Genomic DNA, 25,048 nt, shown 5'->3' on the forward strand with positions numbered 1-25,048 from the left:
AGAAACAGAAGCCATAGGCCATGAGGATCCTTCCTTGAACTTTTCAACTTAAGGTTTGAAGCAGAAATATGACATGTTCTTGGCTCACCTTTGATTTCACCTGCAGCTGCAGGAGACAGATCTAGTGAACTTTTTTGTTCTAATCCATTTTTTAAAGTGAAGTGGAGTTCACATCAGATAAGATTAACCATTTTTAAGTGGACAGAGTAGAGGCTTCTTAGTACCATCACAATGTTGCATAATCACCACTTTTTTTTTTTTTTTAATCACTCCAGAAGAAAACCTTAGGGGCACTGGGCTGGCTCAGTTGGAAGACCATATGACTCTTGATCGCAGGAGCTTGAGCTCCACATCTGATATAGATATTACTTAAAAAAATAAAACTTTTTTTTTTTTAAAAAAAGGACTACCTATTAGTAGTCACTATTTCCCCCAGCCTAATCCTGCCCCTGGCAACCAGTAACCAGTAACTTTCTATTTCTATAGATTTACCTTTTCTGGATATCTCATATAAATAGAATCATACAGCATATCATCTTTCATGTCTGGCTTTTTTTGCATAGCCTAATGCTTTTGAGGTTCATTCACATTGTAGCCTATATAACCGCTTTGCTCCTTGTTATGGCTGAATAGCATCCAGTGCACAGTAATAACTTCCCACTTCTAGTGTCAGAGTCTCTACTTCTGTGCTGTGGGTTTTCTCTGGCTCCCTGACAGCTTGCTCAGCTTGCATGAGGAACAATCTAGAAGAGCAAGGGGTTTAATACACCCAGATATCTGGGGGGGGATGGGAATTAGTGAAAAAATGCCTCAGCTGCTCCATCACGGAGATGAATGCAGACATTTGGACATATGTTTACAGGGTTCCTTAGAAGGTCCCCAGGGGGAGTAAGCTGCAGTTTGTCCCCATCGTTACAGCTCACAATCGACTCTTCTCTTGCCTGTATCACTTACCCGCCCCCTCCCCCCCATCTTGTGTGTTTGGAAAGATGTCCCAAGTAAACTCCTTTATCCATGTCCTTGTCCTAGGATTGGTTTCTGGGGGATTCAAACTAAGGCAGTGCCTGTAGACCCTTGTCCTAAAAGGGTCTTATAATTTTTTTAAGAAACAGAGAATAACAATGTCTTTGATGCTCTCAGCTCTCGAAGTTCTGACTGTTTTCACTCCCTTTAATGGTGTCACAATAGCCTCAATGATCCTTTACTCTATGCAAGATGTAATGTACCAAACAATGTGAATTATTCAGCCTCAGAGGCATGGGACTAAACAGAATCTTAATTGGGGAAAACTGGGGGCTCTAGACATCGGACATAAAGGAAAGAAGCATAGGGATGGGATCAAAAGAGAATTATACCATGTTTGAAAAGAGGCTGAGATAGGGAAAGAGGAATGCAGAAACCAAGGTTCTGTTTGGGGGAAAACCTGGGGCCTTGGAATGTAGACTGGAACAGTGGAACCCAACGTGGAGAATCAGCCAGGTGCATGGACACAACCTCAGATCACGAGCCACCTCCTGGTGGTTGTTCGGGTGCATCCTTATGCACTGAGGAATAGGAACCCGGCAAGAATGTAGGATGGGACCCACTAAGCATCCTGGGCTCAGCTTATCTTCAGTGTGAGTCTTGAAGTTATGTTTGTGCTTCTTTGCACAGTACCATTTGAGGTACATGCTCTGCAATATTCACACCATTTGCTATCCCACACATCCACATCTTTTGCTCTGCATTCCCTCTGCCCACCCTGCTGCTGCTCATTAGCAGCACTCCCACCTCTCCCTTTAAAACCTCAAACATCAGCTCCTCTGTGATGTCACTGACTCCATCTATACCCCATACCCCACAGACACCTGGACCAATCCTGCATTGTTCTACCATGCTTCTGATTTCATGTGTGTTATTGTGGCTGGTTTACATCCTTGATCTCCTCCATGAGGTTGTGAGCTTCCAAGGGAGCTTTTCAGATTTTTTAGATTGTGTCTAATTTCTACCCACTCTGCTCCATTGTCAAGTCCTGCTTACTTTACCTCCTAGACACCTTTCAAACTCACCTCACTCCTCTCCATCCCCTCAGTTCCTCTCTGGTTCAAGCTACCACATCCTTTATTCCTGAGTCCTCAAAGATACTCTGTTCCTTCTTTGTAGGCATCGTAAAAACCTGATCATGTCACAGTCCACCTCAGTGGACTCATTTGCTCTTGGCATCAAAGTGAGATACTAGCCTCTGGTCCGGAGTAGTTGAAGGTTTCCTGGTGCTAAGTTGCACTTCAATAAGGAGAAAGGCAGCACATCTGCAGCAAAAAGCTGGTAAATACCAACAGCTTAGTTATGACGTACAGCAAAAATGTGCCAGTAATAGCCACCAGGGGACTCAAAAATTAACAAGCACAAACAAACAAAAAAGAGAATAATGAGTTAAAAGCAACCATGAGACTGCTGGTACAATCCTACAGTCATCTTCCGTTTGGGGAAACTGAGGTCCAGACAGGATTAAGATACTTCCTAATATTAACAAAATATCAGGGGCAGTGATGGTTCTAAATTGCAGGTCACCCCAACCCAGCAATCTTGCTCAGAGACCAGCCCTTAGCAAAGCAAGGATGATGCCACCTAGGTGGGCAGATGAGAAGGTGGGCAAGGTGGATGGTTATTCTGAGGCTCAGAATAATATCTTGATTGAGGTCTAAACATTTTTTTCCACAGCTGAATACACAACACTTCTTGTTGTCATCTAGACATTGTCTGTCCTTCGCACATTCATCCCTTTCTTGGAATTCACATTCCCTAGGGAAAGGACAGTTTTACAACCATGAATGATGGAGGGCACAGTGTCCACTCTTCCCCCAACGTGAGGCAATTCTGGGGAGTCAGGGAAGTTTGCTTTGTCTTTGCTCATCCACCAAGAGACCTTTCTTCAGGGTGTCTCATTTATTTCCCAGCACTGTCTATGCTACCCTCCCTTCTGACACCCCTTATTCTCTACCTTCTTACCCCATGCCTAGTTCCACCCCCTAGCCTCATCCCCTCTAAGGCAGGATGTCTCAACCTTGTCACTAGGGCCTGATCATTAGTTATGGGAGGGGAAGGGCTGTCCTGTGCACTGTAGGATGTTTAGCAGCGCCTTAGCCCTCTACCCACTGTACACCAATAGCACTCCCCAGTTTAAAAACTAAAAACATCTCCTGACATTGCACATGTCCCCTGGAAGGCAAAATGGCCCCACTGAAAGCCATTGGTCGGAGGTAATTTGGTCATTTTGGCCTGGTTGAGGAGTCCGTGTTTGGGAGTTCTTTCTGGGGGGCACTATTGCACAGTGATTAGTATTGCTTACTCTGACTTCAGAGAGTTGGGTTTTAAAATTCTACCCCTTGGATTACCACTCACCTCTCTGAACCGTGGTTTCATCACTTGTAAAATCATTTTAGCCTCAAGAGGTGTTGAGGAAGAAATGAGACAAAGTGTGTAGGGACGCTTGGGTGGCTCAGTGTTTGAGCATCTGCCTTTGGCTCATGACCTGATCCCGGGATCTGGGATCAAGTCCCGCATTGGGCTCCTTGTGTGGGCCTGCTTCTCCCTCTGCCTGTGTCTCTGCCCCGCACTCTGTCTCTCATGAATAAATAAATAAAACCTTAAAAAATTTTTAAAAAGTGTGTAAAGCTCTAATCATAGCAACTGATGCATAGCGATGTTAACTAACATTTGTCAACTGTTTGCCATAAGCCAAGAGCTTTTCTGTGCATTTAAATCATACCTTGTTCAGTTTTACTGACATCCCCATTTTGCAGAGGAGGAGATACAGCACATGGAATTTAAGCATCATGCCCGAGGTCATGGATACTGAGTGGTGGAACCAGAATGTGGATCTCTCAAACTCCTGACTTTCTAAATGTTCAGTAAATGGCAGCAATAATCATTATTACTATGAGGTCATGGATTCTTAACTGCAGTTCAAAGAACCTTCTGGATACTGTCTTTTATCCTTAAGGTAAGGCACCCCTGGGGTTGCAGGAATGGTTTATAATACTCTGCAGTATTGTATTGCATTTGAAAGAATCAGGACTTGCTAGGGATAATATCCTGAGAAAGGGGGCTGTTTCTGTTGTGGGGTGAGAGGAAGGGCTCCTAGACTTCCCAGATTCCTACAGTCTCTCTCATACACACTAGATCCTGTGACTCTTCCCTCCACTCCACTCTACCCCATTGACCCTCACTTCAAAGGGGCTGAAAGTCCTGCATTCTTGCATTCACTGAAGGGCTCTTCCATAAAGAGAGAAATTGGAAGAAATATGCAAATTTCTCCCAACTTAGGACCAGCGCTAACATGGTGGGAAGCAACTCAAGTCTTATGCCTTGTTCCTTCCTCCTAGTAACTTTCCTCTCTCCAGGGTGAGGGCTGAAGCCCCAGTACTTACTGGGAAAGATCCAGTCACTCAGACAAGAACCCTTGTCTAGTGAATGGGACATTCACTAGAAGGGTGGATAAGACCAGGATGCTCAAAAGTCTAGAAGACTCCATACTGAAGAAGAGCTGGTCTGTCCAGTGATTCCAGAGCATGAAAATGTCCAGCTGCCTTTGACCAGCCTATTTCTTCAGTAGTCTGTATGTTGGATGTGAGAACTGGAGTGAAGCCAGCCACCTCCTTTCCTGCTGGGAACCCCAAGTTCCTGAGATCATCAATGTGACAGCGGGTGTCTATAGCACACAGCCCTGGGGAAGGGTCTTTTGTTGCATGGTTCCTGATCCTCAGCAGCCTGGGCAGAAGCGTGCCCTCTGGTCAACCAGGGGGAGTGGGCAAAGCTTGTCTCACATTCCAGGTGACCTTCGGAGTCAATGCCACCATCAGGGTCGTCTTCTTGGTAACTCTGAGAGTTGCAGAATGTGCCTGCTCTCCATTCACTTTACATTTTATCTGCACACTAAGTGGCATGTCCTTTTTGTTTGTCTCTGACATGTGTCTCTATGGATCTCTTGTTATCTCTGTCTTTCTGTGCTTCTCTGTGTCAGTGTCTGACCTACTCTCTTCTTCTTTGGGTCTCTCAAGGTCTCTGTGTCTCTTTATCCCTCTCCTATCCTTTCCTCCCATCCTTCTCCATTTTCTCTTTCAGTAGTTTATATTCTTTGAATAAGGCCAAAAGAGTAAATGTGTTGCCACAGAGTGGGGCATGGGGAAGGAACAGCCTGTCAGCACAGTTTTCAGAGAGTATTTGTCAAAGTTGTATTACTTTGAGAACTTTAAGGAATGTCATAGAGCTTCTAGGGGGGGTGTCTCCCATCTGGTGCAAACTCCTTGTTGTTGGAGGAGGAACTGTAAGATAGGGAGACCTGCCTGAGAGACTACACCCAAGAAGAGGTCCATAGCAGTGGAGTGGCTGGCTTCTGACTGGACTGGTGAAAGGGCTCTGGAGAGAGTGCTAGGGTACTTGGTAGCTTTCCAACAAAGAGTCCACATGTCAGCCAGTCTCTCAGTCTTGGCAGGGAGAGAGACTCTCTTCAGAGAGTAAATGTCATCTGTAGGGTCCTCATTTCTTCCATTAACCAGCTGTTGCACTTTTGGGCCAAGCTTTGTTCTCCATTTGTCCTACATGATGGGCAGAAGCCAAAGCAAGCCTCATCATCAGTTTAGTGATGATATGGTCACAAAATTTAGGATCACTGACAGAGCCTTCTATGGGAGTTTGTGATGTGGGTCTCAGCCTATTTACAGTGAGTTTCTCAGCTAGGAAGGCCTGAGACATCCCTGAGTGGGGGGCATATTTACTCAAAGAGAGGCCTCCAGACATTCCCCTCACAGATATCCCCCTACCACCACTGGGCCAGTGTTGTGGTTGGATAAGATTTTGTGGTTCTTTTTATGATCCCAGGACTTGCATCTATCATACCATCAGGGAACTTAAGAGAACAAGATTTAATAGTCACAAGCCTTGTAGGGTACATGGCAAGCTAGAGGGCCACACAGGAGGTTGTGGACAGAGAATGTGGGAGAAAGTGCAGACCTAGGACTCTCCCTTTATCAGGGTCCCAGGGTGAAATGTAGGGTTTCATGAGTTCACTTTCTGTTGGTGAATTTAAAGCACATAGAAGTGGGTATTAGGGTGTGGGAAGGGAGAAACTGGGCTTTGCCATGATCAATGATTTGGATTCCTTGAGGACTTCCTAAAAGTGGAACTTCGTGGGTGAGGGGAGAGTGGTTGCTCATCTAGTCCTGTCATTACAATCTGTGTTATACAGCTGAGTTTTCCTATTGTGTATTGCAGTGGGTGTCTTTGAAATGGATGCCTCACCACTCAAAAGCTTAATGTCAGGCACTCACATTACAATGAAAAAGCTGACTCTCAGGCACTTACACTACAGAATCCCATACCATCAGTTTCAGGGACCCAGTGGACCCCACAAAGGGAGCAGGAAATAGAATTTCTAATGAATAACCAAGATGTCTTCAGAGGTGCTGTCCCTCTTTATTCTGTGTCCTTCTCAAAATCATTCCAGAAGAGATTACAAAGCTGAACCACCTGGGTGGAAGGACTCTGAGGGCACAAGTCCCATTTCCTCATCTTACACATAGGGGTCATAAGGCCCATTGGAGTGCAGATGCTGATTCAATGTCATCAAGTGAGTGAGTGTCAGAGATACAGGTCAGAGGGAATGGAGTGTCTGAGTTCTTGTCAGAGGTCACTATGGAATCTTCTGATATTAGTGTGGACATAATATGTTACTATGGAGTGGGAGGAATAGTACGTAAAAGGGGAGGGGGTGAAGGTGATGTGTACAGTGGGGACAGAAGCTAAGGAATTCCAGGGTCTATAAATGCCCAAATGGTTCCTGCGGCCCCCAAATAAGACCAAATTCTTCTCTAAATCTTCTTGAAAGTAAATGAAAACTCAGAATTCTGATTGTTCTATCTATCTATCCTGTCTTGCTTAATTTCCAGCCCCACCCAAGGGTCTCACTTTCAAAGCAGGTGAGATGAAATTTATGTCTTTGGGGCCTGAGATGAAAGACACATTTTGGCCCCTTCCCTCACCCAATTTCTTGAAGAAGGCGAGTAAGGATACATGTGGATCTTTGCCCTGCTTCTCTTACCTCCTCTCACTGATGGTCATAGTACCCTGCCTCTACTAGCTCAGCCACACTTCTGTTCAAGTACCTATCCCCTGTCAGAATGAGAAACTCCAAGGGGTACTAAGCTTGATGGCCTCTACCTGGAAATTTTTGCTTGTTAATTAGGCCAAGACAGTTTCCTCAAACTTCCTGTCCCTGGCTTTCTGTGTTGTTTCCTGAGTCCCTACATGTATTACTGAGTTTCATGTTGTGTCCTTAAATGAATTCTGACCTTCATTAAACAGGCCTATGTTTAGAGCCTAGTGCTTAGCACATTAATAGGCCCGGAATAAATGCTCCAAGTAAACTACTGGATGAGGAAGGTAGGTATGTGGGTGGTTCATAGTATGATGAATGGGAAGATCATTTGAAGAATATGAAGAAGGATGGGTGAGGGTATCATGGACATTTGGATGCATGAATACATGAACATGGATGGGTGGGTGAAGAAGTGGGTTGCACTGAACATAAGGATGGATAGGTTAGTCATGGAATGAATGGGTCTATTTGATGGAAACTCTGAATGGAAGGGAGGTGAGTAAATTGGTAGGTGGATGGAGGGGAGATGGGCATAGAAATGATGGAGAAGTATGTCGTTGGGCATGAGAGGATGGTGTGTGTATGAAAGATGGATAAAGGCTGGATATAAAACAGGCAGCTGCATAGGCAGAAAGAAGATGGGTGGGAAGGGTAAGTGGATGGATATATGAGTGAAACCATGGATGAAAAGACAGGTAAATTTAAAGATATATCAATGCAGTGTAGGTGAGTGGGTGGATACATGAGTAAATGGAGGGAATGGTGGTTAATAGGTGGGAGTAGGGTAGAAACATGAGTATAAGAATAAAAACATTAACGAAAATTAAAGATAAAAAATCATGTACAAAATAATTTATATTACTCTAAAGTAATACATTTGAAAGTGGAGAGAAAATGGATCAATTTTAGCAACACATAAGAGACCTAACTTTATAGAAGAAGAGGTAGAAAGCCTGTACAAGTATAAGATAAAACACAAAGAAAATTAGTAAAGATATATCTTACAGAAAGAACCTAACCTAGATGCTTTTGGAGCACAATTTTGTCCAGCTTTCAAGGAACAGAGAATATCATTAAAATGTTATTATTGAAACTATTATTAAAGATACTACAGATCTTGGGAGGTGTCTGGCTGGCTCAGTTGGCAGAGCATGCAACTCTTGATCTCCGAGAGTGAGTTCGAGCCCCACTGGGGTGTAGACATTGCTTAAAATAAAATAAATAATAAATTTTAAATGAGCACTGGGTGTTATACTATATGTTGGAAAATCGAACTCCAATTAAAAAATATACAAAATTTAAAATATTACAGGTCATAGGGAGAAAAAGTACGTTTTCCAATCAGTTTTCCATGCTAGTTTGTTGAAAGGTATATGACTCAGATAGTAAGACATACCAAAGTAATAGACCTATTTTTCTTTTGACCATTGATGTGAAAATTCTGCACAAATTATTTGCTTAAAGAACCTTCAGTGTATTAATACAAGTATATCCTCAATACGATTAAGGTCAATCCAAGAATGCAAGGATGATCCAACACTTGAAAATTTAATGATGTACTCTCTTATACCAGCACTTTAGAAGAGAAAAATCATTACATGATTTTTGGATGCCTAAAAGGTTTTTGACAAAATGCCACAGTAATTTCTAATAGCAGCTGTAAATGGATGAAAAGAAAACAACCCAAGAGTAGTAACATCTGTTGATCCCAAAGCCAACAACAAGTATCATTTTATACAGCAAGAGACGCTGACTCTAAAATAAAGAACCAGACAGGGATAAATGTCATTACCTTTATTTTCAGCATTGTTTCAGAGGCTCTACATGATATAAAAAGACAAGGAAAGATATAAGTCGTGAAATTGGAATAAAGAAGAGTTAAATTTCTCATAATTTTTGGTTGACATGATTCTCTATAAAATCAAAGTAATCCCATTAAATACTGTTCTACTTCGAAGACAATTTGGAAGGTAGTTGGATAAGAGATAGTATTGATAGCTTTTTATCATGCTAGTCATAGTTAATTACATCGATGATAATATTTTCCACTTACTGGTCATTTTTGAGATTCCAGGCACTTCAGTCCACAATGTGAACAGCACTTCTGGGACACTGGGCAATCACGATCCTGCAGGCACTTGGGTCTCTCAATCTTGGAACACATCAGGGGCTTGCGTGGGCAGAAACCTGATTTGACTTTATGGGATAAAATAAGACTTGACCTTGAAATACTTGATCATAGTTTGAGACAAATTTGGGGGACTTGGGGAACCCTAAAAGGGCTATCTTCTGAGGAAGCCTCTTACTCTTTCCCCCTAGAGTAACAATAGTGTGCAGAAGGCAGAGTATCAGCATTCTATGGCTAATAATTTGAGGAGTATCAAAGAGGCTTGCCATGTCTGACATAGGGAATCCGTTAGGATTCCTGCCACTCCCACAAAACTAATGGATTTGGGTTTCCTAATCCCAAAGTACCAGAGTCTGAAGGAATGTTAGAGAGCATTCAGAACTTCCTCATTTTAGAAATTGTAAAATTTGAGGATTTTGTAGGGGCATGTGAGTTACCTAAGGCCATATGGAAAACAAGTAGAAGAGTTGAAGTCAGTTGAAAGGCCTTGGGTTCCTTCCAGGACACCAGGCTGTACCTCAAAACACTAACAATCTCTGAGACGAGAGCATATCATCTCAGCACTACATGCAGAAATGAGCACTAGTCTCAGAGGTACAAAGTTCAAGTCTGCCCCAACAGCATTTTGCTACCCATCTTTTCCCCAGCATCCCTTACATGATGTGAGTATGCTCTACATGTTCTGAAGTTTTGTGTAGACAGACATAAGACTTATTAGGAATGGACGTAATGGTTATCATTTTTTTTGTATGAATAAGTGGATATTGTCACCTGTTGGTCAGTGAAGAAGAGACTCAGAATAAATAAGTTCTCATGGGGAAAAATAGGCAGTGATACTATGCCTGGTTGGCTTTGAAGACTAGCACAATAGTTTCCTGAAATCAGGAAGGCAACAGGAGAGCAGTGATTGGGCCTTAAAAAAGGAAAATTTCCCAAGAGACATCTAAGGTCAACCAAAGGGGCATCCCCATTCCATGAGACAACATGACATCCTTAGCATATTTGGGAGGTATATCTCCAGTCCTCACCTGTCCAGGCCTTGGCACAAACAAAGCCACACATGGATTCACAACATTTGTCACTTTTGGGGCAATCCATGTCACCCTTACAGGAAGCTGGACACTCCATACGGTTCTTGAAGGGGAAGAGTGGGCACTGTCCAGTCTTGACTAAAACAAGAACAGATGTGAGTTTCCTCAAACCCCACCCATCTCACACCCTTCAAACACCTTTACCTTCTCTTCAAAACTAGTATATCTTTCTGTGACTTGGTTCACTCTACCATGACTACCTCTGGGAGCCTGCAGAGGAATGCAATGCCTCAGCATCTCATGGGATGTGGTAGGAAGAGAGTTAGGCTTGTTCTTTGAAACCCCAGGTAAGAAGGTGGCTCCTCAGGTTGGGCTGGCAGCTGAGGATGTGGTAGGAAATGGTCAGATTCTAGATCTATTTTTAAGGTAGATCTAAAAGGATTTCCTAACTCAGTAGATGTGGATTGAGAATGTTGATGTTGATTCATTAAGGGTCATTTAGAAGTTGATTTCAATCAAGATGGGGAGAACTATGGGCAGAGCAAGTTTGAGGTGGGAGAGCAAAGATGAGGAGTCTTGTTTTAGACAAGTGAAGCGTGAGGTGTTTGTGAGATTGAGATGAAGGAGTAGAGTAAGCAGTTGGAGTTTGGGAGTCAAATTCAGACTGGAGATAAGACTGTGTGGGTCACTAGGACCTGGGTGGTATTGAAATCAATTTGTTAGGATTTTGTGCATGTTTCCTGTGATCATTGTGTGATTGCAAATTCTATGAGGGCAGGAAGTATTTCTTGTCTTCTCTTTCTCCTTCTACTCCTTGTCCTTCTTCCTCAAGTCAGACTCAGACAGACTGTGGTGTGTTTGACTCTCAGAGCTATTGTTAGGTTCTTTCTGAGCCCCAGATGGAAAAAAAGTTTCCCCCAAACTCACCCAAGCCCATTTCCCTGGTTGCTTCTATCTGCTGGCTTCTGAGAGTGAGCCAAGGTCTAATCCATAGTGCCATGATTCCTTACAGCATCCCACAACGGGTAAGGCCACAACAGTGCCTTGTCTATTCAGGTTCACTGGATGTACAGAATTAAAATTCCAGATCTACCCGGGACCCACTGTGAATCCTTGGGCGACTAACTTTATCTCTCTGACTCTGTTTCTTTGTGAGGCTAATAGACGTGATGGTACAGTATTCAGCTCGATTCACAGACCCGGAGGCCAAAGTTCTAGTGCTGCCTTGTATGTCACACAGTGTTGCGTTTGAACATCAATGGTCACTCCCTGGATTGCTACTATTTAGTGAGCCCACACTACTGAACAGCCCCCATGTCAGATCCTTGTGTCCTGATCACATATAATCCTACCAACACCTCACCTCAGTGAAGTCTTTGCTGTTAGTCCAGTATTACAGGGGAGGGACAGAAACTCAAAGAGGTGAAGAAATTTTCAGGAAATGGGAAAAGGAGGAGTTTCATCTACCTCTGCAAGACACTGTCTCCCAATATTACTGGTGTTGGTCATTAGAGTAGGAACTAATCCACAGCCCTCACCTTCACCTCACCCTGTTCTTCACTTACTCCACGCTCTACTCCTACTTCATGGGATTCCAGACCTGACCTGTTGATGCTTCATTCTTGGATGAGTCCTCAGGTACTACTCAACAGGCATGTGCTCTATGTCATTTTTCTGCCACAATGTCTCCATTAGGTAAATGCTATTTTTATCCCCCTTTTATAGACAAGAATGCTGAAGTGCATGGAAGCAGAAGACTGACCCAAGGCCACTCATTCAGTGAATGACAGAGCTGACTTGAGTCAAGACAGTTTCACCTCAAAGCCTAAGCTTATACCTAGGCTGGTATGCTATTTCTGGTTAGACTAGTTCCTCGGACTGCTAGGCTTATAAGTCTTACCAACTGATGAGCAAGCCACTCTGCAGTTTCCTCTGCTGATGAAGTTGTTGGCATTCCCATAGCAGCCTCCATATTTAAACGGTTTGCATATCCGATGTTTAAAGTCAAAATACCAGCGCGAGAGCCCAATGTTACAGCTTCCTTGGTCTGAGGGTAGCATGCAGGGTTCTGAGGGTGGGAAGCAAAGAGTTAAGGCCAGAAAGGGTAGTAGAAAAGAGAAGGGGTCAGGTTCTTAGCTTCTACACAATTCTTGGTATGACCATACAAGTCATACAGAGCCACTGTCAAGAAAAGTCTAGACTAGTTCTCCTACAAATAATCTATGTTGTGCACTATCTCTGAGCACCATTTCTACCTTGCAAAAGACATAGTGAAAAGCATATGAGGATGTTTTGTAGCTGATCTTTTACTCTAAGGCCCTGAGCTTTGGGAAGGTGAGACTTGTTCATTGACTGTATCCAAAGTGCCTAACAAAGCACCTGGTGTATAGAAGGAACAAGCCATGAAGAAAGAAAAACAGCAATGTCTCATGTCTGGATCCTGTCTGATGCTCACAGCTGAACCATGTCATTCTCTATTAGAAATAGATAGGTCACAGGACATCCACATCAAAGAAGATTGCTCTAGGGCCATCATAAAGGGAAACTAAAAACACAATATTGTGAAACCCATGAAATGCCAAACACCTATGAGTGATTTATGCTTCTCTATCCATTATGGCTTCATCCTCAGTCTAGCCTGCCCTCTCTGTAGATAAGATTCCCTGAGAGTGTCCCACTTTTCAACAACACCCAATATAGACCACACCCAGGCCCCAAATTCCCCAATCAAAGCCTCTCTCCTATAGTAGATTCTTTCCTGAATCTCAGTAGCTTTTTACTGAGATCCCTCCAGTTATATATGGTGAACATTCTCCCTCATTATAATGAATAATAAATATAATAAATCCACCTTGTTCACCTATAAGTGTATTCCCGATGGCCTTTGAATAAAGGACATTAAAACAGACAATTTGGATATATATATATATATATATATATATATATATATATATAATAATTTCCTATTATGAGATACTCTATATTTTAAGTTAGCAGGAAACTTATTTGAAGGCCAAAGGGTCCAAAACTAAGCCCAGCATCTAAACCAACTGAGCTTTGTATTTACCACATGCCCAGCAACAGTCTCTTGACGTTAGGGGGCACGCAACTAGTATTAGTTATTTGTGAATGCTTGAATGTTGACTCAAAAAAAGACTATCATCCATATTATCCAGTTAATATCCACCATGCCTGAACTCATTGTTTGTACTTGAGTGTTGGGAATCTGAATAGTAAAAGAAAAGCATGAACCCTAGCTTTTTGTCCTACCATCCAAGAGAATCATTCAACTAGTTCTGGATGGAGCAGGAAGAAAGGCACCTGTAAAGGCACCTGTGCCCACAGCCTGGGGGTCACTACCTTGGAATGGATCCATACACTTCTTCTCACAGGCGAATGAGCAGCACTTCATGTAATCCTGGCAGTGCAAATCACTTAAGCAGAAGTCTGGAACTTTAGTCTCACAGATGACCCTGTCTTTGGGGCATACTCCTGGTTTCCCTGCAACAAAGCAATGTCCACATTCACATCTCTTGAGAGTTTCAGCTCTCCTCCTATGGCAAAGGTGAAAAGTGATGTTCTATCAGCCCTGTCTTCTACCTTCCATCCTCTGTTCTCACTCTGCTTATATTTAGGGATTGGGTCTGTTTCTCACCACTCATGGTTCATTTAGATCTATCTGAGTCAGGAATCTATGCTCAGGTCAACTGAAGGGGAAGCATCTCAGATTCCACAGCAGGGAGTTATATGGGGATCAAGAGTCTTACCATAAGTTCAGGAGCTCCTCTCTCCTCTTGGAATAATATGTTAATGCCCATGGCATCTACCTCCAGAACTGTAGTTGATTGGGGAAGTTAATTAGTAAGGAGTAGAGGAAATATCATGGAAATAGGAGTATAGGAGTCACCAAAAAAACCTGATTTGGGCCCCTGGCTCCTTGTGAGCTCAAGGCCAAACTGAGTTCCACTATACAACTTCGCAGTTACCTCTAAAGTGTGCAGAAATGGGCAGCAGGAGGAGCACTCCAAGACGGACCTGGTGTGGAGGCCTGACGCCAACACAACTATAAATAATCTTGGGAAAAAGGTATTCCTTTGGAGTCCAACGTTTCTCATCTATAATATGAGAAAATCCTTACAACCTGCTTAAAAGAATTAAGGGGATAATGCCTGTAATGCATTTGTCACAGTGCCTGGCACATGGAAAGAGCTTGGCAGATATGGGTTTGCTTCCTCCTTTTCAAGGGCTAGACATGGCTTCCTAATTGCCGGGGTTGTAGGAAGCAGAATTTGAAAGTTGCTTCCCCAAGATTCTCATCCTCTGGTTATTAAACCAAATATGAATTTAGGTGCTGCTGTTAAGGGAGTTCATAGATGTGAGTAGAGTCCCAAGTTAATTGATCTTAAAATATAGAGATTATCTGAGCGGACCAGTCCTAAGTTCTTGAGTCCTTAAAATGAAGCGCTTTCCCCCTGATTAATAGGGAAGAGGTAAGAGAGATTCAGTCCAACGCGCTATTAGTAACATTGAGGATGGAGGAAGCTAGGTGCCCTGGATGGAAGGTGGCTTCTGGAAGCAACCCCCATGGTACAACTGCAAGGAAATGATTCTGCCACAGCCAGAGTGCATGGCCAAGAACTCTGGGTTCCTAGATGGGAATGGCAGCTTTGGCTGACACCCTGGTTTCAGCCTGCCAAGACCCTGAGCAGAGAATCCTGGCACACTATACCAGACTTCTGGCCTAGAGGTAATGTGTCACACAGCGACAGATAACTACTATACTGTGCAGTTGGCTGCAGGACTCTAAACCAAGCAGCTCTCCAGTGAGATCTGACCAGAGAAGCATGATTCATTTGGATACTACTGAGACTTGGAATTATAGAAGTTTGGAATTGGAAAGACCATATAGGTCATTAGTATCACCCTCCCAATTTCCTAGGCAAAGGAAAGAAGAAGAAGAAGAAGAAGAAGAAGAAGAAGAAGAAGAAGAAGAAGAAGAAGAAGAAGAAGAAGAAGAAGAAGAAGGAGAAAGAAGAAGAAGGAGAAAAGAAGAAGAAGAAGGAGGAGGAGGAGGAGGAGGAGGAGGAGGAGGAGGAGGAAAGGGAGAAGGAGAGGGAGAAGGAGAAGGAGAAGTCAGATGTGAAAATACAGTTAATGAGGGGCAGCCCTGGGACCTCCAATTCATGACTCACTCTGGAAGCCAGAAGCCCCGAGCATGCCATTGAGACTTTTAGTACTTTCCAGATATATTCCTTACCCTTCATACCATGCTTCATGCATCCACCATGAACATCTGAGGCTAAGAAGAATTGTGGTTCCTAATCTGGAGTGTACAATGGAAATCTCTGTGCATCTTTTAGAAACTGCAGACTGTGGCCTGAATCAGAATCTCTAGAAAGTGAAGCCTAGGGACTTCAATTTTTAAAAGCACATCTGGGGACACCAAAGGAGGCAGTTGAGCATCATGATGCAGGCTACTCCTTGGGAGCCAGTGTTCTAGCAAATTAAATAAAGGAGACTAGGGATCCCTGGGTGGCGCAGCGGTTTAGCGCCTGCCTTTGGCCCAGGGCGCGATCCTGGAGATCCGGGATTGAATCCCATGTCAGGCTCCCTGCATGGAGCCTGCTTCTCCCTCTGCCTGTGTCTCTGCCTCTCTCTCTCACTGTGTGCCTATCATAAGTAAATAAAAATTAAAAAAAAGGAAGGTGTATGACTATTAATAAATAAATAAATAAATACATAAATACATAAATGAGAGTAAAGCAAATCAAATAAGGGATACCTCCAAGAAGTAAAAAGGCATAGAAATATTGAGATTCTAAAGACAAATGTCCCCACCTAATGTAGACTCTAGTCAGTCCTGCCTCCCTTCTGCTTCTGGAGGCTTGTAAACCATTTTTTTTGGTTTAGCCATTGTACCTTCTTGCCCCACTGTCAGCTTCAGCTCTCACTTATAATCCTCCTCCCTGCCGGTCAGCCGTCCTCAGTTCCTTACCTTGTCTGTGCCGTCTCCTCCCTGAATGCACACACCCTGATGGTCCCTCTGCAACTACTAAGGATGCTCCCTGGGTGTAGATATCAGCTCTCTGCTGTCTTTACTGGACACACACTTTCTGCACCACATCCATATCCATGATGCTAACTGTGGTTCCTATACCTCTCTCCAGACCCATCTTCACTTCCAAGCTAAAGACACATATTCAACCACCTGGGGAACATGCATCTGGGCATCTCATAAGACCTCTATGCCCACATGTATAAAACAGAACTAGGGTCTCCCTATGCCTCAGCAATGCCTCCATCTCTCTACTCACATCTTTATATTTGACATCAGCAGGCTCCCAGGTGGTCATGAGAACCCTGAGATTCCTTTCTCCCAATATTTCACCCCAGCATCCTATCAGTCATGGACTTGGGCCAGTTTTCCCTCTAGTCTCTCTCCAAGCCCCATAGCTTCTTCTCTTGACCACCATTTCCAGGGCAGGCCAGACCTCATTCCATTTCTGTCCTCCACTGTGCAACTGCCTCCTCACTGTCCTCTACCTCAGGCTCCTGCTTAGTGATAGATTCACTTTAAAAATTAATCTTGGAAAAGACACATATCAGGAAAAGGTAGAGAAATAATTTGGAGGCAGTAGATGAGGGAAGGATCAAAGGGCCCAGGGTGTGTGAGCAGGGCTAGTTCTCTAAATCCACAGAAGATGTGGCTTTAGAGAACTCACTCAAATAATGTGAGTCCTTGCCTCCCGCCTGACTCTCAGTCTCAGAAAGGCCTGCTAAGGAAGGGTGGCTGAAGCTCCTCTGAACCCACGTATCTCTATTTTGACTGGCGATGAAGTCGTCTCCTCCAAAGAGATAGAGAGAAGCAGCAGGAGTGCTATATTCCCCCAGGAGAAGGTCGAACTGTGGAGAGGAAGGTTCCTGTGTGGGATGAGAAGAGGCAGAGGGATTAGGCACAAGCCAGACAGACATATAGAGCTTGTGCTGAGAACCATGGAGACAGTCCACCACTTCTCTCAGTTCACAGCTGAGGAAACCAAGATGCACAGTGGGGAAGGGGTTTGTCTGAGGTCAGGTGGAGAGTAGGGCAGGACCTTCAGGCCTAGGACCTTCCCAGTGACCCCACACTCTGCCATGGTCTGGAGCATGTCCCAGCAGGACATTTGCCCATTGTCTTGTTCCTCCATGAAAGACCACATGTGAAGGATCACAGGATTGTTCTGGAATAGTTGCAGGGCTGGTTTGCCCACTGTCACACTGTCATTCCAAGGGCAGCCCTAGCCATGAGTGGACACCTTTTCCTTGCTTCACTGATGACAAGAGACTGATGGTATGAGGTCTTCATGAGGGCCTGAGCATGTCCCTCTGGGTCTTAGAGCCCCAGGAGCAAAAAATCCCAGGTGACCTTGGGTGAAGAAAAGAATGCCTCATCTTCCTTCTGGTGTTATCCAAGCCTAGCTTCTGATACTCCCAGAGCACTCCATACACAGATGACCCTTCCCTACTCACTTGACACCCATTTCAACATGTCTTTTCTTTGTTCTTATGTCTTCTAAATTCTGTGATGTGAAGAACTGATAATGCCTTGCCATGTTACCTCTCTCAGACTAAATGCATCTCAAAAACAGCAAGAGAGATAGATGGAGGCAGAAAGGAGGGGAGACAGAAAGAGAGGAAGGCAGAGAACGTTGTTATGCCCAGGAAGGCACCTATGTTGTTGGTGGAACTTCAAACATGAAGTTCAGACATGAAGTTCTGAAAAGGCATAGAGTCTTTTCCAGATCTCCTGAAACCATATTACGTGGCTGCCTAAGACTAAAGACTTATAGCAATGTCTTCATTTTTGTCCCTAGAATTCTAATCCTGAATCCTCCCCACATTTTACAACAGTGCCTGGGCTGTTCAGTAATGACAGTTATGGCTCCAAACCCAGTGACACTAATTTTTGATCCTGGCTGGTAACTTAGCACTGTAGTTGTGTCTTGGAGCCTTAGTTTCCTCATCTGGAAAATGGGAATAATACAACATACCTGGCAACTTTGGTGTCACTGTAAGGATTAGATGAAATCAGGTGAAGCTTATTCATGAAGTGGCATGGCATGGTCAAAAATAGTCCTTGGAGTTGAATCTGAACTCATGTGGTGGATCCCCTACTTGCCAGCTATGCCTCTTGGCTCAGCCACTGAACCTCACTGAGCCTCAGTCTTTTTTCCTTTCTTTTTTCAAGATTTTAGTTTTAACTAGTCTCTATACTCGACGTGGGGTTTGAACTTACAAGCCCAAGTACAAGAGACACATGGTCCTCTGAGCCAGCCCGGTGTCCCTTACCTCAGTTTTCCTCGAAGGAAATAGTAACACACCTACTTCATAGACATGAGAATTAATGAAACTCTTGTGGAAAGCATGATGACTGGTGTAATTAATATATTTTAGGAAGTAAACAAATAATTTACTGAATGTCAAAGAAAAGGTGCCTATTGTCTTTTTGGCTCTTGAATTTCCCATAAACATCTCTGTATATCATTATTTCTCTTCCCTGGGAAGATTAGCCAAGGCCCTATGGTGTCTTAAATTCTTTTTTTAAAATTTTAAAAAATTTTTATTTATGATAGTCGCACACAGAGAGAGAGAGAGAGACAGAGAGAGACAGAGACACAGGCAGAGGGAGAAGCAGACTCCATGCACCGGGAGCCTGACGTGGGATTCGATCCCGGGTCTCCAGGATCGTGCCCTGGGCCAAAGGCAGGCGCTAAACCGCTGCGCCACCCAGGGATCCCTAAATTCTTTTTTTTTTTTTCACTTTTTAAAAATTAAATGTATTTTTTTTATTGGAGATCGATTTGCCAACATATCGTGGAGTCTTAAATTCTTATATCAAATCACTCTTTGGGTTTGAAGTTTTATATCTATTGACCCAGTCTTAAGTAGTAGTTGATCAGACAGCCTATAGTCTCTTAGTAGGAAGCAGATCTCCAGGGATGCGGGTACAAGGAAAGATGTAGATCAATTGGATTGCCAAATATAATGTAGGGTATTCGGTTAGAATTTTTAGTAGAAGTATATCCAATGAAATATAAAGACTGTAGTTACACGAAAAACGATTCAGTATTTATCTGACATTCAAATTTAGTTGGTCATGTAATATTTTTATGTGCTAAATCTGGCAACCATAAAACAGTGAATTCATTCTGGAGGGGTATTTCTTTGGGCAAGAGACTACAAAACATGTGTCCTGTGGGGAACAAGCAAACGTGTGTGGCTTACTGGTTCAGTGGCCCTGCGGACTGGGACAGATGTGGGAGGCATGGACTCGATCGTCCTGTAGGAACAACAATGAGCCAGGAATGAAGACACTTTGATCAAAGCCCAAGTTCCACCATTAATTCACCATGTCAATTTGGGCTACTTTTATTTCAGTCTACCCATTTGAAAAATAAGGAGGCCAACTCAGTCAGTCCTGTCCATGCTGCATGCTGGCATTCCCCTACTCCAGAGGACACAGATAGATTTTCCAGAGGCACAAACAGGTTTAAGGACGTGATGTCCTGGTTCTTAAATTCCACATTTACTGTTTCTTGAAGTTGGTCTGCCTGAGAAAAAGCCTGCAGCCTGCCTTTCTCCTCTTCTATCTGTCTCTCAGAATGTCCTGTGCTGCTTCCAGAAAAAGGTGGGGATGGGAGCATATGCCTTACCCATCTCTTATATGTGTTGAAAGTATAAAAACAGTTCTAAACAAAGGAACAATTTGAAAATGTATTTTCCTTTTTATTCTTTCTTTTTTAAATAAATTTATTTTTTATTGGTGTTCAATTTGCCAACATATAGAATAACACCCAGTGCTCATCCCATCAAGTGCCCCCCTCATTGCCCCTCACCCAGTCACCCCCACCCCCCACCCACCTCCATTTCTACCACTCCTAGTTTGTTTCCCAGAGTTAGGAATCTCTCATGTTCTGTCTCCCTTTCTGATTTTCCTGAGTATGCTTCCCTGGGAGCAAAGCAAAAAATATGTGGATAGGAAATAAGGGGACAGCACCTTGTTTCACTCAAGTGTCAAGTTATAGTATGTCATTATGCCTTTAGCTCCCTCTTCTAGAGTTAGAAATCCCAAGGACAATGGCATATATCCACAGGGATGTACATAAAAACATTCATTTCAATTGAAAAGCGAAGTCAGTCTTTTTGTGGGAGAAACTGGTCTGATTTGGCTAATTGAAGACTGTCTCTTCCAACTAGCTGATTCGTTGAGCATTTTCCATAAATATAGGGAGTTAAATCTGTGGCTTCAAAAAAATTTCTGACTGTGTTTAAAGCATGTTAGTAAGATAAAAGCATTTTATAAAATATATACTATCAAAGGTCTATCAGAGTTAACTTTCCAACATTTTTGGAGTGCATCAGATTCATCAGATTCAATAAGGTGTCTAAATAAAAGAATAACAGGTATAATTAATAACATTATTGAACATGTATTAAATATTGGTAATGGCTTTTTGGTAAACTTCCCAAAAATAAAGAAAATCACTTGTGATTTTTTGTCAGTATCCTAATTACTTAGAAATAAATTCTTTTCAAGTATAAGATTTCCAATCTATGCCTTTATAAAATTTGAAAGGGGGTTTAATGAAGCTGCTTTTTAATATTTAACTTAGATCATTAAAAATAATTTTTATTAGAGAGCATTTTGTGATTTGGTGGGGCAACATACTAGAAGTTCAAAAAACCAAGTGACATATCTATAACAAAATTTTGTTCCCCTGCACTTACTTATCACTAAGAGATGCATTACCTATAGAATTTTGCTTACCATTGAAATTTTGGTAATCAATAATTTCAATGTATTTACTTACATATCCATTGTTATTGTTATTTAAATAACGAATGGAATGAAAAATCAATGCATAAGAAAAAATTTTATTCCTAGAGTCTTCTGGTCCCAGTAAATGAAAACTTAAAATTTCAATCTATATGCATGTTTTTATTGCATAGCAGTATGAAAAGGTGGTGATTAAAGACTCTTGAGCATAAGATTATATTGCCTTAGAGTAAGAGTCTGTGGGGTATTAGGAATGGAAATATGAATTCAAGGAGAAGGAGAAGTGTTTTAAAATGTCCGACTTTTAAAGAAAGGCTTTCCATGTATTTTTTAAATGGATTGTAGGTATCAAATTAGGACTTTATTTATTTATTTATTATTTATTTATTTATTTATTTATTTATTTATTTATTTATTATTTGCATCAACATGGATGGAACTGGAGGGTATTATGCTGAGTGAAGTAAGTCAATCAGAGAAGGACAATCATTATAAGGTTTCAATCCTACGGGGAATATAAGAAATATGAAAGGGATTATAGGGGAAAGGAGTGAAAATGGGAAAAGTTAGAGAGGGTGACAAAACATAGAATGGTATTTTGACCCCAATCGATTTATTTTTATTTATTTTTATTTTTATTTTTTTGCTTCTGCTTTATTTTCTTTTTTTAATAATAAATTTACTTTTTATTGGTGTTCAACTTGCCAACATACAGAATAACACCCAGTGCTCATCCCGTCAAGTGCCCCCCTCAGTGTCCGTCACCCATTCACCTCCACCCCCCACCCTCCCTTTCCACCACCCCTAGTTCATTTCCCAGAGTTAGGAGTCTTCATGTTCTGTCTCCCTTTCTGATATTTCCTACCCATTTCTTCTCCCTTCCCTTCTATTCCTTTTCACTAATATTTATATTCCCCAAATGAATGAGACCATATAATGTTTGTCCTTCTCTGATTGACTTATTCCACTCAGCATAATACCCTCCAGTTCCATCCACGTTGAAGCAAATGGTGGGTATTTGTCATTTCTAATGGCTGAGTAATATCCCATTGTATACATAAACCACATCTTCTTTATCCAGTCATCTTTCAATGGACACCGAAGCTCCTTCCATAGTTTGGCTATTGTGGACATTGCTGCTAGAAACATCGGGGTGCAGGTGTCCCGGCGTTTCATTGCATCTGTATCTTTTATTTTTAAAGCTGGGCAGCTTCAACAAGATTAATATCTACAACATGTTTGCATAATACATTTGAGATTCATCCATGTTTTTGCGTGTTGTCTGGAGCTCTTATGGCTGATTTATGTTTCATCTTATGAGGTACCATAGATTGTTTTTCCATTCACTTAATAGACATTGGGTTGTTTCCAGTTTTTGGTGAGTATGAGTAAATCCTCTACGAATGTTTTCATACAGGTTTTAATATGGACATAAATGGTCATTTCTCTTAGCTAAATACCAGGGAGGAGGACATCTGGGTTATGTGATAAGTATATGCTTATAAGAAACTGCCAAAGTGTTTTCCAAAATGGCTGTACCATTTTGCATTTCTACTAGTAACATATGAGAGTTCCATGTGCCTCATATCCTTCCTAGCATTTAGAATTATAAATGTTTATTTTAGTCATTCTAATACATGCATAGTGGTACAAGTGCAACAACTTTTAAGAGATTAAAGTAATTTTCTTGAATTTCTGGGTCTCTAAGAATCTAAATCACTTAAAATGATGGTAGGGTTTGTTTTGGTTTTTTCACTATTTCCCAACAGTCCATTGTCGAATGACAATGTTTCACACCCAGTGGGTTCCTCAGTCCCTGAGTCTGGGTGGTCAAAAGTTTCCCCAGAACCCCATCACAGAACCTACCTCTTTTCCCAGCTTCCCCACATGGCAGAGGTTGTTCTTTGCAGTAAACGGAGGAGCATTTTGCAATCAAAAGATCTCCTGATGGTCAGGAGCCGGGGGAAGAGTGTGAATTTCCAGGTTACAATTTTTGGAAACTACAGGTAAGGCCCCACTGTGACTCTACTACATCCCATGACTGCCTACTGCTTCCCCCACTCCCACCACACAGCGGAGCACAGCCAGCCTCAGGCTCTATTTCCAACTGAGAGCTCCTCCCTCACATCTTCCTCCTCCCAATGACATAGCATGTCTCCTGCTTGGCTACTCAACCAAGAATGTGCCTTTAGCCTCAGCCACTGGGCAGACCTTGAGGAGGACAATTAGCTCTATGGGTCTCTTTCATGCACCTTGCCCTAAGCTTAGGCAGAGTAAGTAGATGCCTCCTTCAAAGACGTAACTCCTATCTAGTGATCTACATTCTGATATTGAAATCCTCTAAGGGTGGTATACAGAGCACTACATCTCTCTGCTATATGTTGTTTAAATGTCTTAAACTTTCTAATTTTGTGTCTCTTTGACCTATCAGTAATTCAGAAAGTTGTGTTGAGGGCTCTCAAGACAAACACTTCTCAATTTACCCCTGTAATTCCATCCTTGTTTGTTTAATATATATTGATCCTATTGATTTAGGTAAATACAAACAATTTCTGGTGAATTGGATCTATTATCATTGTACAGTGACCCCTTCTCTATCCCTAGAGTAAAGTCATCTTGTAGCTCTGTATTGTCTGATATTAATCTATCTATACCATGTCTTCTTGGTTTACATTTGCCTCGACTTTCCCCTCTCAGTTTGCTTTCAACCTTTCCATGCACCTGTGTTTTATTTTTCTTACAGTGTCTATATACATTTAAAAAAATCCTTTCCAGTCATCTTTGCTGATCAATTGGCATTTATGGAGTTAATGACATGTGTGTTCATTTCTACAATCTTATTTTGAGTTTTCTATAATCTCTTATTATTTGCAGATTCTGTACGTGAAAATTTATTTTGTTTGCTGAACAATTCAATATCAAGGAAACAGATAACTTGATTAATAAATGGACAAAGGACTTGAATGGGAATTTCTCCAAAGAAAACTACAAATGATCAACCGGTATAATGAAAGATGGTCAGCATCATTGATCGTCAGGGAAATGAAAACCAAAACTACAGTGAGATCTCCAGTTACACCTTGTTAGAATGGCTATCATCAATAATCCACAAGATAATGAGTATTGGCAAGGATGTGGAGAAAAGGGAAGTCTTTTCCATGTTTGGTGGAAATTTAAATTGGTGCCATCACTATGGAAAACAGTCTGGATGTTCCTCAAATAATCAGAAACAGAACAACCATGTGATTCAGCAATACCACTTCTGACTATACTATATCCAAAAGAAATGAAAGTAATATCTTGAAGCGATATCTGCACTCCCATATTCACTGTAGTGTTACCCATGGTAGCCAAGATATGGAAGCCATCTAAGTGTCAGTGCATGGGTGAATGGATAATGAAAAAGTGATATATATGAACTTTATTCAGCCTTAAAAATCCTGTCATTTGCAACAACATGGATGAATCTGGAGGATATTATACCAAGTAAGAGAAGCCAGGCACAGAAAGGCAAATCCTGCATGATCTCACATGTGGAATCTCAAAAAGTTGAACGCATAGAAGCATAAAGCAGAATAGTGGTTGCCAGGGACTGAAGGGTGTGTGGAAAAGAGAAGGTACTGTTCAAAGGGGGCAAGCCCCCAGTTATAACATGGGAAGTTCTGGAGATCCAACATGTAGCATAGTGACCATAAATTATAAAACGGTATTGTACACTTGAAATTTTCTAAGAGAGTAGATCTAAGTGTTCTCACCACACATTATAAAAAAGAGATGGCTATGTGAGGTGTTGGATATGTTAATAACTTCATTATGGTGATCATTTCACAAAATGTAACTATATCAAAACTTATGATACCCTTCTTCAATACATACGATTTTTATTTATCAATCTACTTCAAGAAAGCCAGGTGAAATTTTTTAAAAGTAAGAAGTTT

General features: G+C 42.0%; 1 protein-coding gene and 1 long non-coding RNA gene across 2 annotated transcripts; one reads left to right on the forward strand and one right to left on the reverse strand.

Moving 5' to 3' along the window:
* The first annotated feature begins 1,243 nt into the window (after positions 1 to 1,243).
* Positions 1,244 to 13,021, forward strand: LOC144298425 (uncharacterized). Its single transcript, XR_013365390.1, has 4 exons — positions 1,244 to 1,616; positions 2,143 to 2,304; positions 3,783 to 3,982; positions 12,020 to 13,021. It is a non-coding gene; the product is annotated as an uncharacterized LOC144298425 (long non-coding RNA).
* Positions 7,959 to 23,195, reverse strand: WFDC8 (WAP four-disulfide core domain 8). The gene is made up of 8 exons (XM_077873344.1): positions 22,977 to 23,195; positions 17,106 to 17,215; positions 13,655 to 13,795; positions 12,195 to 12,362; positions 10,292 to 10,432; positions 9,189 to 9,331; positions 8,928 to 8,955; positions 7,959 to 8,341 (listed from the first exon to the last, which is right to left on the reverse strand). Exons 1-6 carry the CDS (start codon positions 23,033 to 23,035, stop codon positions 9,192 to 9,194), a joined length of 759 nt encoding a protein of 252 aa, XP_077729470.1. The 5' UTR covers positions 23,036 to 23,195; the 3' UTR covers positions 7,959 to 8,341; positions 8,928 to 8,955; positions 9,189 to 9,191.
* Between the last annotated feature and the right edge of the window lie 1,853 nt (positions 23,196 to 25,048).

Source organism: Canis aureus, chromosome 26 (genome assembly GCF_053574225.1).
Source record: "Canis aureus isolate CA01 chromosome 26, VMU_Caureus_v.1.0, whole genome shotgun sequence".
NCBI classification, from domain to species: Eukaryota; Metazoa; Chordata; class Mammalia; order Carnivora; family Canidae; genus Canis; species Canis aureus.

Excerpts from the sequence above, each read along its gene's own strand:
- WFDC8 (XM_077873344.1), bottom strand. The coding sequence starts at position 23,035 with ATGCTCCTCCGTTTACTGCAAAGAACAACCTCTGCCATGTGGGGAAGC. Across the intron at positions 13,796-17,105 it reads GCCAGTCAAAATAGAGATAC|GGAAACCAGGAGTATGCCCC; the intron begins GTGGGTTCAGAG and ends GCTTTGTTGCAG. Across the intron at positions 10,433-12,194 it reads AGTGGCTTGCTCATCAGTTG|TCAAGACTGGACAGTGCCCA; the intron begins GTAAGACTTATA and ends TTCTTGTTTTAG.